The sequence below is a fragment of the Aphis gossypii genome, chromosome 1 (genome assembly GCF_020184175.1).
Source record: "Aphis gossypii isolate Hap1 chromosome 1, ASM2018417v2, whole genome shotgun sequence".
Lineage (NCBI taxonomy): Eukaryota > Metazoa > Arthropoda > Insecta > Hemiptera > Aphididae > Aphis > Aphis gossypii.
The window spans coordinates 86,957,623-86,971,564 of NC_065530.1; the positions used below are offsets into that span (position 1 = coordinate 86,957,623).

At 26.8% G+C, this 13,942-nt stretch overlaps 2 protein-coding genes across 3 annotated transcripts in view; one reads left to right on the forward strand and one right to left on the reverse strand.

Annotated features, from left to right (window-relative positions):
- Positions 1–5,834, forward strand: LOC114126414 (FK506-binding protein 59-like). The gene is made up of 8 exons (XM_027990391.2): positions 1–419; positions 1,065–1,267; positions 1,331–1,824; positions 2,701–2,854; positions 2,925–3,091; positions 4,007–4,190; positions 4,246–4,423; positions 4,764–5,834. The coding sequence occupies exons 2-7, from the start codon at positions 1,090–1,092 to the stop codon at positions 4,401–4,403; spliced, it is 1,335 nt and encodes a 444-aa protein (XP_027846192.2). The 5' UTR covers positions 1–419; positions 1,065–1,089; the 3' UTR covers positions 4,404–4,423; positions 4,764–5,834.
- The window catches only part of LOC114126506 (outer dense fiber protein 3), a 23,673-nt gene continuing 14,209 nt past the window's right edge, over positions 4,479–13,942 (reverse strand). The window contains exons 2-6 of one of the 2 annotated variants that reach the window (XM_027990574.2): positions 13,572–13,719; positions 9,026–9,083; positions 8,858–8,928; positions 7,493–7,815; positions 4,479–4,840 (exon numbers count right to left, since the gene is read on the reverse strand). In XM_027990574.2, the coding sequence (XP_027846375.1) occupies positions 4,760–4,840; positions 7,493–7,815; positions 8,858–8,928; positions 9,026–9,083; positions 13,572–13,680 (642 nt within the window). In that variant the 5' untranslated portion in view covers positions 13,681–13,719 and the 3' untranslated portion in view covers positions 4,479–4,759. Of the gene's footprint in view, positions 4,841–7,378; positions 7,816–8,857; positions 8,929–9,025; positions 9,084–13,571; positions 13,720–13,942 lie in introns of both variants that reach the window. The other variant, XM_027990502.2, reaches the window with a different exon arrangement.

Genomic DNA, 13,942 nt, shown 5'->3' on the forward strand with positions numbered 1-13,942 from the left:
TATGATAGGGTAAAACATAAATCATTTTATTAATGTTTTCTTTTATTAATTTTTTTTTTTTTTAAATCGTAACTCTTATTTACTAATTAAATTAAAGTGAACGATTCTCGAAACTGAAAGTACAAATTTAATTAATTTAAGTTTAATGTTTCTTTACTACAATTTTCAATCCTGTATTAATTTTATTTTTTGTTATCCTTAACTTTTAGTTTAATTTAATCGTTTTATTTTTTAATTTGACATTCTCACATTAAAAACTTTTGCAATTAAAATAATAATAACATAACAAACAAATTAATTTGGGTTGTACTCTGAATTAAACCGGTGGATCATAATCTTACAACGGCTCTATGATTTTGCCATGTGTTAGTTATAAGATCATTATTTTTCATACCATCACCGTGTACTTTAATCAATAGGTACATCAAACATTTTATTACTATACTATATTATATAATATTTATAACATTATACACTCTACACTTTCGCAAACATTTATATCAGGTGAAGTTAACATTTTCATCAACCTCTTAGAAAGATGTGTAGGTATAATTTATATGTCATAAATAGCCTACAAAAATATTATTTTTTTCATTAATATAATTATTTCTATACTTGTGCTAAGACTAGAAATTAATAATTTATATTTTACTCATACCTATAAAAATGTATAAATTATAAGTTAAAATATAAAAGGTACTTTAAAAAGTTTTTACTTTAAAACTGAACAATTTTAATTCAAAATGTATTTCCATTATTAAACTAAATTAATTAAAATTATATTAATATTAAAACATTTAGATTTCTACTATCCACCGTAATCTTAAAATATATTATTTGTTACTGATTTTAGTACATTAAATATTATCATACACTCAAATACTTACAATTCTATCCATCTAAATTGCCAGGCATCTAATTGAATTCCTACAAACAAAACAAACTCTTAAAAAATTAACTTGTTATTTTATAATTAACCAAATGAAAGTGTTCTGAGTCCTTGTGATATAATTGTATCATACTTAATACTTACAATAATAATTTATCATTTTGATTAAAATTAGATTAGTAAACAAGTATTGGTCAACAATGGACATCACGCCTAAATTAGATGGTGGAGTTTTAAAAGAGATATTAGTACATGGCAATGGAACGGATAAGCCACATAAGGGGTGTAGGGCTTATGTACACTACACTGGTTCACTTTCTGATGGTACTGTTTTTGACAAGACTAATGAGGTGCCATTTCAATTTACAATAGGAAAAGGTATGCAAAATTTGGGTTAAAGTTTTTACCTTTTTAAATTGTTTTATTTGTTTTTCATTTTAGATATGACTATAAAAGGTTTTGACTTAGCTGTATCTTCAATGGCTTGTGATGAAAAATCAACATTTCGATGTCATCCAGATTATGGTTATGGGTTAGATGGTTTTGAACAGATCATCCCCCCTAATACATGGCTTACATTTGAAATACACTTACTGAAATGGACATGGGAAGATATCAGCCGGCGGAAAGATAAAAGTATTACTAGACAAATATTAGAATATGGAGTGGACCATGCTACACCTAGTAGTGTTTCGTTAGTTAATATTCATTTAGAAAAAGAAGAAAATGGTAATGTTATTGAAGAAAGAGATGTAGAGTTTAGATTAGGCGAAGGCAAAGACTTTGGTATTTGTCCTGGAATAGAGATTGCGTTAACTAAATTTAAAAAAAAAGAAAAGTCAAGATTGTTTATTCATGGAAAACATACATTTTTGGAATATGGAAATGATGATTTCAAAGAAGTCTATGTCATCAAACTTAACTTTTTTGAAAAGGTTAGAATGTATTAAATAATTATATTATTTTTGGTTTTCCTCTATTTGATTTTAATTAGAGAACAAATGTTACTAGGGCCCAGAAGTTGATGACCTAAAAAACAATACAAAATGACATAAAAAAAATATGCAAAAATTTCAAAAAATGACTTAAAAAGTAATAAACACCAAAAAATGCGAAATAAAAATTAGTTATTTAGGTTCATATGTTAATGAAACAGATTTGTGGCCAGCAGAGAATCGAATAACAAGTTCCAAAAAAAAAAAAAATGCTAAATGCATCAACTTCCGAGCTCTAGTTATCACCATTTTCCTTAGATTTTTTTTTAAAAAGAGAAGGGTTTATCGACTAGCCTTGGTGACCCACTGATTTGTAATTACTATATTAATTTTGTAACATAAAAAAAAAATATATATATGTGTGGATACAACACCTAAATCTTTCTTAATACATTGACTGCCACATGGCTGTCGGTGGTCATCTATAATTCTCAAATTGTATGCATTTGTGACCTCTGACGCCCATAGTTCATCATTACTACCATGCTATAAGACTACCGGCGACCATAAATGTATTTGATTTTATATTATTAACTTCTCTATGGTGCTACAATAATGCACTAAAATAAGGACCATGGTATAGCGGGAATCATTACAATTTTTTTGATATAATATGTTTTTTTTCTATTTTTTCAAATATTTGGGTTGTACAAATTTGAAATACATTGAAAAATATGCTTGACATAATATAACAAATATCAATTGAATGACCACTGGCGGCCATGTGACAGTCAACATGTTAATGCTTATAACATGTATAACATCTAGAATTAATTATTAATAATAAAATATAAAATAAATAATTTTATATTATAGTTTGAAGAGAGTTGGTCATTGACATGTGAAGATCGGATTGAACAAGCAAAGTTCTTTAAACAAAAAGGAACAGATTACTTTAAAATGGATAATTATAAACTAGCACTTAAATTCTATAAAAAAATGGAGGACTATTTAAAAAATAATATTTCAAGTATTTATTTATTTTTAATTGTCATATTTTTTTAAATAAATTTTAATTACCTATACAATTTTTATTTCAGTCGATGAAAACCAAATGGAAGAAATCAAATTTCTTTCAGTTACATCCTATTTGAATTCTGCTTTATGTAATTTAAAATCACATAGACATACTCAAGCAAAAAATGATTGTGAGAGTGCATTAAGCCTTGAACCAACAAATGTCAAGGCTTTATTTAGAAAAGGCGAGGTATTTATTCATTTTATAGAGACTTTTTAAATTATATATTAAAAATTAGGTATTTTTGTTGTATGCGGCTTACTGTACACTTGTGGTCTACCTTGTATATATCAGTTCAATGATATAAGTCAACACCAGTAACAATTAAACTTAATCCTAATCAAAGATTTTAATTATTTTGTTACTTGTTTGTCAAAAATTTCAATTTAATTATTCAGCCAGAAGAAAATACTTTTATACGTTTTTAAAGGAAAATTTACTTACTCAAATTGATACTCCTATTTTGCAGCCAGAACAGTGATGAAAAATCATAAATACGACTCATTTGAAAGTTTTCTAAGATACATCAAATCATAATATTGTACCTAATACATAATAAATATTTTCTGATAATTGTTTTTATAGTTATTTATGATATTCTATACAATATACACCATAGGTACAATAGACCGCATATGACATCAGTAATATGTGGTAGATCACCAAACATTGTATTTAATTGTTCATTTAAAAAGTCAAGTAGAGTACAAAAACTAAGTACATTTAAAGCAAATAGAACAAATAAGAATTTTGAAGTGAATGAATTTAAATATATTTATATATAAATTAGCATTACCTACATTTTATAATTTTCTTACTTGTTTTATTGCTGCTGCTATAATTAATTTTTAAGAAAACAATTTTTCTTGTGTAAATAATTTTTATCATTTACAAAATCTGCAATGTCTGAATTTTAAAATTAAAATTCCATTTGCTAGAATTTTGGCATGAAGAAAATCTATCATTATTGTAAAATACTTACATGTTCTAATGTTCTATTATTATTTGTATGATAAAGCTTTTTTAATTCATTTACTATTGAATAAAATCTGTGTACAATTTTAAAATGCTTTAGAATTCTTATAGTATTTTATTTTTTAATAGGCTTTAGTTGGATTACATGAATTAATAGCTGCAAAACAAAGTTTTGAAGCTGTTTTACAACAAGAGCCAAATAATCGTGCAGCTATAGCAAAAATAATTGAATGTGATAAAAAACTAAAATCACAAAAAAAAATAGAAAAATCTGTTTATTCAAATATGTTTGAGAAATTTGCTAAGAGAGATAGTAAGTTGGTTTTTTTTAACTATTTCAAAATGGGCTTACCAATTTTTAATTTCAGCTGAAAAAGAAGAAGAATTTCTAAGTCAACAACCCGATGTTATGAACACACTTGGAGAATGGGGAGATGATGAACGGGAACGGGCTCCTACTGAATTTGAGAAAGAAAATCCCAATATATTGATGTTAAACACAACAGGCTATTTCAAAAATATGTAAAATATTAATATGATATACAGGTAATTAGGTATTTTGATTATTTGGTTTAAATAGATGAAACACAAATCACAAAAATAAGACAACTGTATAACTAATGTATTTGTTCAAAGTTACAATTTTTTGTTAGTTTAATGTATTTCATATATTTTTTTGTTAGTTAAATGATTCATATATTTCATACTTCTTATGTTTTTTCAAAATAATAATAATTTTACAGTAAAAAAAAAAATAATAATAAAAAATCATGATATAATATTTGTAATAACAATTTTTGTCCTGATAGCTTCATTTTGTATTTAAAAGCAATATTTTTGTTAGGCATATCAATTAACTTGTTAAATTGTTTTCATTTCCATTCAGTAACCAATGCCAAAAGAATTAGAATATGGTGAATGTTTAATTCCAAATGAATGTGCTGGTTGCAAATCAACTTGAACCTGAAATAATAGTAACAGTGTGATAATAATTTCCTGTAAATAATTGTACATAAACATAAGTTGAGTATATTATAATACTAGCTGTTTTTACTTTTTTTTTTTATATAGACATAAGTCTTGTTATAAAAAATTTTGTCAGATAATGTGAAATATTGAATAGGTAACTTTTCAAGACCCATTCCGTTAACGCATATCTTTGCTCGAATTAATTTATTAATCTGCTGAAGTTCTTTTTACTAAATAAATTTGACAAATATTAATGAATCTTAAAAACAGAATTTTTATTTTACATATCATCAAAAAAAAAAAAAAAAATACCTTAAAATCATGTTAATGATTAAATCATTTAAAATACTGTAAGCTTAGCAGATTGATATATTAATATTTTTGTTTTTGTGTATATAATTTTCTTTTCTTTTTTTCTTTTGTAACCATGGACATAATAGTATAACTATAATTAAAGTCTGTCATAATTTATCTGTGTCTAGTATCTAAAGGGTAAAGCCTCACCTGGTTCTATATGTATGCTAAGAACATAATTAGTTTTTAATTTTTGTAACTACTGTATCTTATACTACTAATTACTAATCAATGTGAAATTTAATTTATTTTATAATTTGTGCTTTTTAACGTGTATTAAATTCATCGTAATCTAGTCAATTTGTGCATATACTAGACTTTTTCTAATTTGCCCGAAGTGCATTACACAAATTACTTTGAAGTGTTTATGCTGTATGCACTGACCTATTCTTGTTCATATATTATTCCTTCATATTGTGAATGTCTTATACCAAAAGAATAGGATGGTACAGATGATTTTAACATTGTCACCTAAAATGTTTCATATATTAATTTAAGATTATTATATACATATTATACTGTGAAAAAATTAAGTATTAAATGACTCGTGTTGACTATGTTATATTGTTTTTATATATTTATTAATTTGTATGATTGTGTATACAATAAATAAATTATCAAATTGATTTTCCAATTACTGACATTTTTATTACTGTACAACCCTGTACAACCATATAAACAATACAAAATCGAATCATACTTTACTATAAGACTAACTTATGAGGAATTTCATAATAAAATTTTAAGTATTTTGACTTAACCAAAAAAATTTTATCGGTATTTATAAAAAAAAACCAAACAAAAACGAATATTTCAAATGCTTATAAATAACATTAAAATAAGAGAAATATTTAAAAAATTAAATCAAGTAAAGAAAATGGCAATCTAAATCACTGGTGAAATTTTAAAGTATCTACGACTGTCGACTTATACTTTTTGAATAATAACAAGTATTTAAAATCGTTTGAGCCTTTGAGGATAAATCGTTATTATTAAGCAATTTTGTAAAAATTTGAACTTTAGACGCTTATGAACAAAAAATTGTGACTAACGATTTTTAATTTTTTTAACTATAATCAGAACAACTTATAAGAAACCTTGTATTAAATTTTCAAGTTACCTGAAACTATATAATCGACACTCAAAAAAAAAAATCTCAGAAAAATCAAAAATTTCAGTTGTCTTTAAATAGCTCAAATATTTTTAAAAATTAACTGTTCAAAATTTAACTTCGTTCAGAATCTAAATTGAATGTTTTTGTTATTACCTATAAATTTACAAAACAATCCAAATTGGGTATTTTTTTAGTAATAATTATTTTTATGTTTAGAAAGTGCTATAATAGATGGTTGATAAAAATTTCATGTCTCTAGTCCTCTAAAAATTTTTGAATTACAACAACAAACGAAATCGATTTTCCTCTAATAAAGAATTAAGAATTAAATTAATGTTTATGTTTTTTATAAATAAAATAAATAGTTGCATAATTCATCAGAAATTATTTGTTAAATTTTATTTGTGTATACCGATTACTGCTTTGAAAGTAGTTAAACAACATCACCAGCGTAATAATCTGGTTTGAAATTACACGCTTAAAAAAAATATTCGTAATTTTCGTGAATCATTAAAGGTTTTCTAAGGAAATTTTCCAAAATATCGCTTTTTCAGACTTGTTAAAAATTTAAATTTGAGAGGAATAATATTCAATAACCAATAAAACACATTTAACACGACAGTAATTAGTGTACTAAAAATTTAGTGAAATAACCAAAATTTTGAAAATTCTTATGTCTGCCTCACACAAGTACAGACTTATACAGATGTGCAACCGATACTCATAAGGACCATCATACTGATTGTTGTTAACTTTACTAATACACCATATAATAACTTATGTAGTTACCTATAATATGGCCGTGTGTACCGCGTTGTACACGTCTTGTATAACGTATCTTAATTTTAAGCCTATCAAAACATTACGATGTTACTCGAACACTTATAATACGGCCCACAACACTGGTGCCGACTTATAGTATAATATTTGGAGGAAAATGGACAGACTCATATAATATAGAAGACACTAGTCACAGTACAGCTGTATTGCGAGAGGACGATGCACCGCCGAGCTCTGCAATTGTGCATCAGCCTATACTTTCGGATATGCGCGTCACGACTAACCTTTTCGGGAGAATACGCTCCCGGGCCGGGTCTGGGGGAATTGTCGCCGGGCATGTTGTACCGAGCGCTGACCGTGTACGCCGGCGATTTCGGTTTAATACTGTCTGCGCTTACGTCGTTGTAAGCGCCCGGGCCGGGGTTCAGGAGTCGGCCGTCCGGAAATTCCTTGGTGCGACCGGATATGCTGAACGATGGGGCCGCCTTAAAGTGACCCTCCTTGGCTGCGCCCATCACTGTCGGTATGTTGTACACGTTGGGGGCCGGGTTCGGGTTCGGCTTTTCCACTTGCGTCTTTAACCCGAACGTGTACTGCGGCGAGTGTTCGTGGATCACCTTTTCTGCCTTTTCCGGGTTGTAGTCGCCCGGAGCCGGGAAGTTGTCGGGCCTAACTTCTTTGGGTCTCGAGTGCAGGGTAGACGCTGGCGGTGTGTCTTTACCTGTAACAGTACGCGCCATTATAGAATACAATATTATATATTAGTGTGGTAAATGGTAATGATGGTAATCCGTTCAAGTGCGGTTACAATATACCTACCATTAATTCGTTGTATCGAAGAGTCTTAACTATTTGTAAAATATTTTGTTTTGGGCAATTCGATATTTTTGAAAATATTCTAATTTTTTTAAAGTAATCGGTTTTTATCCCATTGGTTGACTGAATACATTTTTAATTTCATATTCTTAAAACAATATTTTTCGGAGACTTAAATACAAAAAATTCTCGTACGAACACGAGTGGTTATAAGTAATAAGTTTTGACCTTTTAACGTTAATACTACTTAATGAGTGGAAAAAACACAGGGATATTTCTTCAAAATGTCACTCACTTCTCCGCTCATCGAAACTTTAAACATTTATTATATAGTTATCGTTATTATAAGTTATTACTAATTAATTATTCGTTTGAAATTCAATTTTAATGTATCGAAGTACCTACTCTGAAAAATTACGATAAATGTCATGTTATTATAATTTTTCAGTTGTTAGTAAATGTATTATTGATAATATTGTCAAATAAATACACAAATCCGAAAATCTATTTAAATTGTATGAAAAGAATACAGAATATATTTTATATGTATGATAAAATATATCATGATATTTATTATCTATAAAAAATTTGAAATTTGCTATTTTCTTCGAAGTCTATATAATATTCAACACAAAAGTTATGTACAATTTTGAAAATATATTATAGTTGTACTACGTATTTCAGAAAACTTATTCTCAGAAATTATATTTTCAGACTGTTTGCAATGACTCAATGTTTGCATATTTTGCAATATTTTCATGAACGAGGATGATATAGGTATAACAGTGCTGTTTCTATTAAAAATACGATGTAATTGTCTAAGTACTGAGATACAAAATATGAGTAGTTAATAACAGGTAGGTACAATATTATACGCGGGCGATAAATATTTATATATTTAGCCATTCAAGTAGGTACTAAGAATATTATTATTATGTTGAACTAACCTTTGGAACTCAACCCGGTGATGTTATATTGACCCGGTCCTGGTCCGGCACTATCATTTTTTTCATTGTGTCTATTAAATGTAATAATAATTATTCATTTTCTAAAATTTATTCGTTAATAAAATATGATTTAAACCAATACAAATACATTATGTCAAAATAACATACCTTGCACCAAAACTAAAGGCTGGCGCACGTCCACGTTTGGATTCTGGTACTAAGTTTCCTGTAAAGAAATTCAAATAAAATAATTATAAAAAATAATAATAATTAAAATAATTATTGTACCTACATTTTTTACCACTGGTTCTAATTTTTTAATTAATTCTAAACAATACTATAGAACAGCAATTCTCAACCTTTTTTCATTCACGTACCCCTTGACTTCTCACCACAATTTCACGTACCTATCCCAAATATCAATTTAGAATATAAATAAGCGAAAAACAATTTTTTCGAGTACCCCAGGTTGAGAACCGCTGCTATAGAAGTATACATTTAAAAACTGAAAAATGTGTATAATATAATAGTTTAGTATAAGTACAACGACTTCTGCAAAAAATATGAATTTTAAAATTAGTCCAATCTTTACTTAGTCTTTATATTTTAAATGAAAAAAAAAATTTGACTAATTCACGGGGTATGAAAGTTTTTCCTATTGAAGACACGTTTTTATACTAAAAACGTTTTGGCCCAAATATTCCACTTGCGTATCACGTGTAATTTATATAATTTTAAGGGTTTTGTGTATAAGTACGTGTACTTACTATAGTTTGCAGCAAAGGTAAGTTTAGACATAGATTTGTATAGCTCTATAACTTATATACACTATACAGTAATAATGTAGTTTATTTATTATTTAATATTTTAATATGTTGTAATTATTATATTTACACGTACCTATGAACGCTCGGCTGGAATTGATTGAGCTAGCGGATACCACCCCGAGTATTAGCCATAGAGTCATACACAGTGGTCAGTGGTTTTAGGTAAATAGTACGTGGGACAGGGCGGGACCGTTTTCCTTCACTGTCCATTTTCCTCAAAAAAAAAAGGTTGGTTTCCATTTTCCTTCACATTATTTTTAAATAAAATTATGTCTATTTTTCTCCAATATTTTAGTCAGCGTATAGTGTTGCTTTCCGTATTATAAAAATAAAATACCTATGACTATAGGATCACATTTTGCCACCCCTTATTATTAACTAATTTATTATTTTATTTATTGATTGATGTATTTTTATCGACGTGAGTACTTTTTTATTATAATTTTAATTTTATTTTTAGACACCTGCCAAATTCAGCGCGTACGGTACTACGGTGTATTATTTTATTATAATTATTATACTTTAAATATTTGATTTGTTCTTTTATTTTTAATTTAACATTTTGATAACGAATGACGATTTTATTATTTTATTTATTGGAGGAAACTGGACAGTGGAGGAAGACGATATCTCGTTTTTGGAGGAAAATGGCTACGGCCGTGGGAGAAGGTGGTAGTTTTTTTAGTCTTAACCGTAGGGCCAGGTATAAGCATTTCTTTCACATTCTCCTATTTGAATTAAGTTACTCGTTATTTTTTAACTTGGTCATTAAAATCGCCAAATCGGGAGAATTACAATTGCCTAGACTTATTTTATCTATCTTAGTTAAAATGGTGCAGATTACCTAGGTATTACATTATTATGATAGGTATTGTGAAATTATACTTTGGTAACTAAGTGATGTATAAATTGATCTTTGATCTATTATAATGTATTGATTTGTAGTGTCAAATAATTATTAAATTTAAAAAATAAAATATGTTATTTATAAAAATAAAGATAATTTAGAAATTTTTTTTTAAATAAAATTAATTAACGTAGTTTATGAGAACTATAATGAATTATAAAAAAGCGGGCAAGTGAGTACCGCTCTGCTGTACATTAGGTGCCGTATGGATCATTATTATATATTATAGGAGTGTTAAATTTGAATCCAATGATAGTTATCATTGTATACGAAAAACGATTCTGAACGAAGATGATTTGTCAGCCTAGGATATAATTTCTAGTGGTTGGTGAAAAAGGTGATTTATGTTTTAATGGCCTGAATACAACAAAATTTAAGTTCTTTTATAATAATTGTAAGCTAAACTTATGAAAAACCTTGTATTAAATTTTCAACTCTTAGCTACTTATACAAAAATTTTTATGAAATATACCTACAAAATAATTTGCAAGTATTCATATTTTTGACGAATTTTTGTCAATATTTGAACTTCAAATGCTAATAAAAAAAAATTGTGCCTATGTATTCTTATAATTTTTTAATCACTATAATAATAACTTATGAAGAACTTTGCATTAACTTTTCAAGTATTTTGATAGGGCCAAAAAGATTTTATCGACACATAAAAAAACAATTTTCAGAAAAATTGAAAATTTCAGTTGTCTATAAATAGCTCAAAAAAACTCAAAATATTTCGAAAATTAAATCACGTAAAGAAAACGCTAGTCTTAATAACTGATAAAATTTTCAAGTATCTACGACTTATACTTTTTGAATAATAACAAATATTTAAAATCGTTTGAGGATAAATCGTTATCGTTACGCGATTTCGTTAAAATTTAAAATTCAAACGCACTTAAAATTTTTCCTATAATGATGCTTCGAGTTTTCTCTATAGATACTTGAAGGTAAACTAATGGAAAACTTAGTGTTGTATTTTTAATCCTTAGTTATAAACACAAAAAAATTTTATGATTTTTCAACTTCAAATAATTTGCAAATATTCATGCTTTTGACGAATTTTCGTCAAAATTTGAACTTCAAATGCTAATAAAAAAAAATTGTGCCTATGTATTCTTATAATTTTTTAATCACTTTAAGAATAACATATGAAGAACTTTGTATAAAATTTTCAAGTATTTTGATAGGGCCAAAAAAATTTTATCGACCCTTCAAAAAAAATTTTCAGAAAAATTGAAAATGTCAGTTGTCTATAAATAGCTCAAAAAAACTCAAAATATTTTGAAAATTAAATCAAGTAAATAAAATGCCAATCTAAATAACTGGTAAAATTTTCAAGTATCTACGACTTATACTTTTTGAATTATAACAAATATCAAAAATCGTTTGAGGCTAAACCGTTATTTAGCGCGGTTTTGTAAAAATTTAAATTTCAAACACTCATAAAATTTTTTTGTCTGAATCCGGTAGAGTTTTTTTTACAGATAATTGAAGAAAAATGTATGGAGAATCTTGTACCAAATTTTCAAAACTTAGTTATAAAAGAAAAAAATTTTATGATTTTTCAACTTCAAAATTACTTGCAAATTTTCGCGTTTTCGACAGATTTCGTAAAAACTTGAACTATAAACGCTTATAAAAAAAAATTGTGACTAACGATTTTTAATTTTTTTTAGCTACATTAAAAACAACTCATAAGGAACCTTGTATTAAATTTTCAAAACTTTTTGGTCATCCAAACATTTTTTATCGACACTTTAAAAAAAATTTCTCAAAAAAATCGAAAATTTCAGTGGTCTATAAATAACTCAAAAAAAGTCAAAATTTTTTGAAAATTTTACTATATACGGATACCACTGACATTAACATTTGGTGAAAATTTCAAGTATTTTCAGTGATTAGTTTTTGAATTACAACCATAAAAAAAAATCGATTTGGTCGAAAACTGGTTTTGCGTTAAAATTCCCGTTTTTCCGTCATTTTTTTTTGGTTTTTCCCGGCGCTTTTGAAAACTATTGGAAATTTTTTACTTTTGACCCCCCAAAGTACAAACTACATTCACTTTCCTATCCGAAACAGAGTCCACTTTTTAAAATCGGAGCACTTTTACTGCTCCAAAACGTGGTGACAGACACAAAAAAAAAAAAAAACACATCATTGTAAAATCAATACATTCATCACTTCGTTCAGAATCTAAAATAAGTATTTATTTAAACTTTACGTAAGAAAGTAAGTTACTTACTACTAAAAGAAGTGATACTATCCTCTCGTACTCCACTCACTTTGATTGACTATACAGAACCCCGGGTATTCATTATAATGTATATAATATTACAAAACGCTACAGACCGATTTTTCGATAATCTATATCCCAGATAGCATTTTTGTAAATTGTAATGATAATATTATACTAATATCATCATATCTTCATTAAAAAAATAATATTAAATTACAAATAATTATACAATATCAAATAATGATTTTGTTAAATAATATTATAAAAATATTGATAATTTAACGTCATAATCAAAATATTAAAATATTTTGATTATGATATCATTAAGTTGTTATAAACGAATGTTTTAAATGATATTTTAGATATTTTAAATATGTTAATAATATGATATCATAATCAAAATAGTAAAATAATATTCTGAATGATATATTATTTACTAGTATACACTAAACTAAATGCCTAGATTCCAGTAAAATTAATTAAATAACGGATTTCAACAATCGTTTCGTTCAAACTCGAACTCCAAAATCGAAGTTTTTTGTAAATACGATGAATGGTACCGCGGTCTATTTTGTACGTGAATAAATTAGTGCGATTTGGTTAAGTTTATATTAAGAAATTATACGTAATGTCATAATTATACGATATTATGTATTAAATGAACACTCTCCCAATTAGAATTTTTTTAAACGCGCTTTTATTAATATATTAATTTATATTATGTTTAACTTGTTTAAGACTCACCGACAAGAGTTGGTAATGCTACCGCTGCTGGCCCAGGACCGGAAAATTCCGCAGCGATTGGGCCTCGTCTTTTAGTCGGCGTCCATTGTCTTTGTTGAAATCCGCCCATTGTTTAAAATAAATTACTTACGTCTGTTACACTTGGTACCTTGAAATAATAAAATTATATATCATGATAAATGGTTCTTTGTTATGTATTATTTTTTTCCTTTAAAAGACAATAGTTCATGACAACTTAGGTGTGTATTATAATTTATAAAATAGCAATATCGAACATATAGACTTTATCATGTTAAGTATATTTAAGTATTCAATATTATACTATTATAATGGGTTTTTCAATATTTATATACTATAATATGTACAAATCC

What these genes read in the sequence shown, in the direction of transcription:
- LOC114126414 (XM_027990391.2), top strand. Translation starts at nt 1,090, where the DNA reads ATGGACATCACGCCTAAATTAGATGGTGGAGTTTTAAAAGAGATATTA. An exon ending in TTTAAAAAATAATATTTCAA is followed by an intron (nt 2,855 to 2,924) that starts GTATTTATTTAT and finishes TTTTTATTTCAG; the next exon opens with TCGATGAAAACCAAATGGAA. An exon ending in GAAATTTGCTAAGAGAGATA is followed by an intron (nt 4,191 to 4,245) that starts GTAAGTTGGTTT and finishes TTTTAATTTCAG; the next exon opens with CTGAAAAAGAAGAAGAATTT.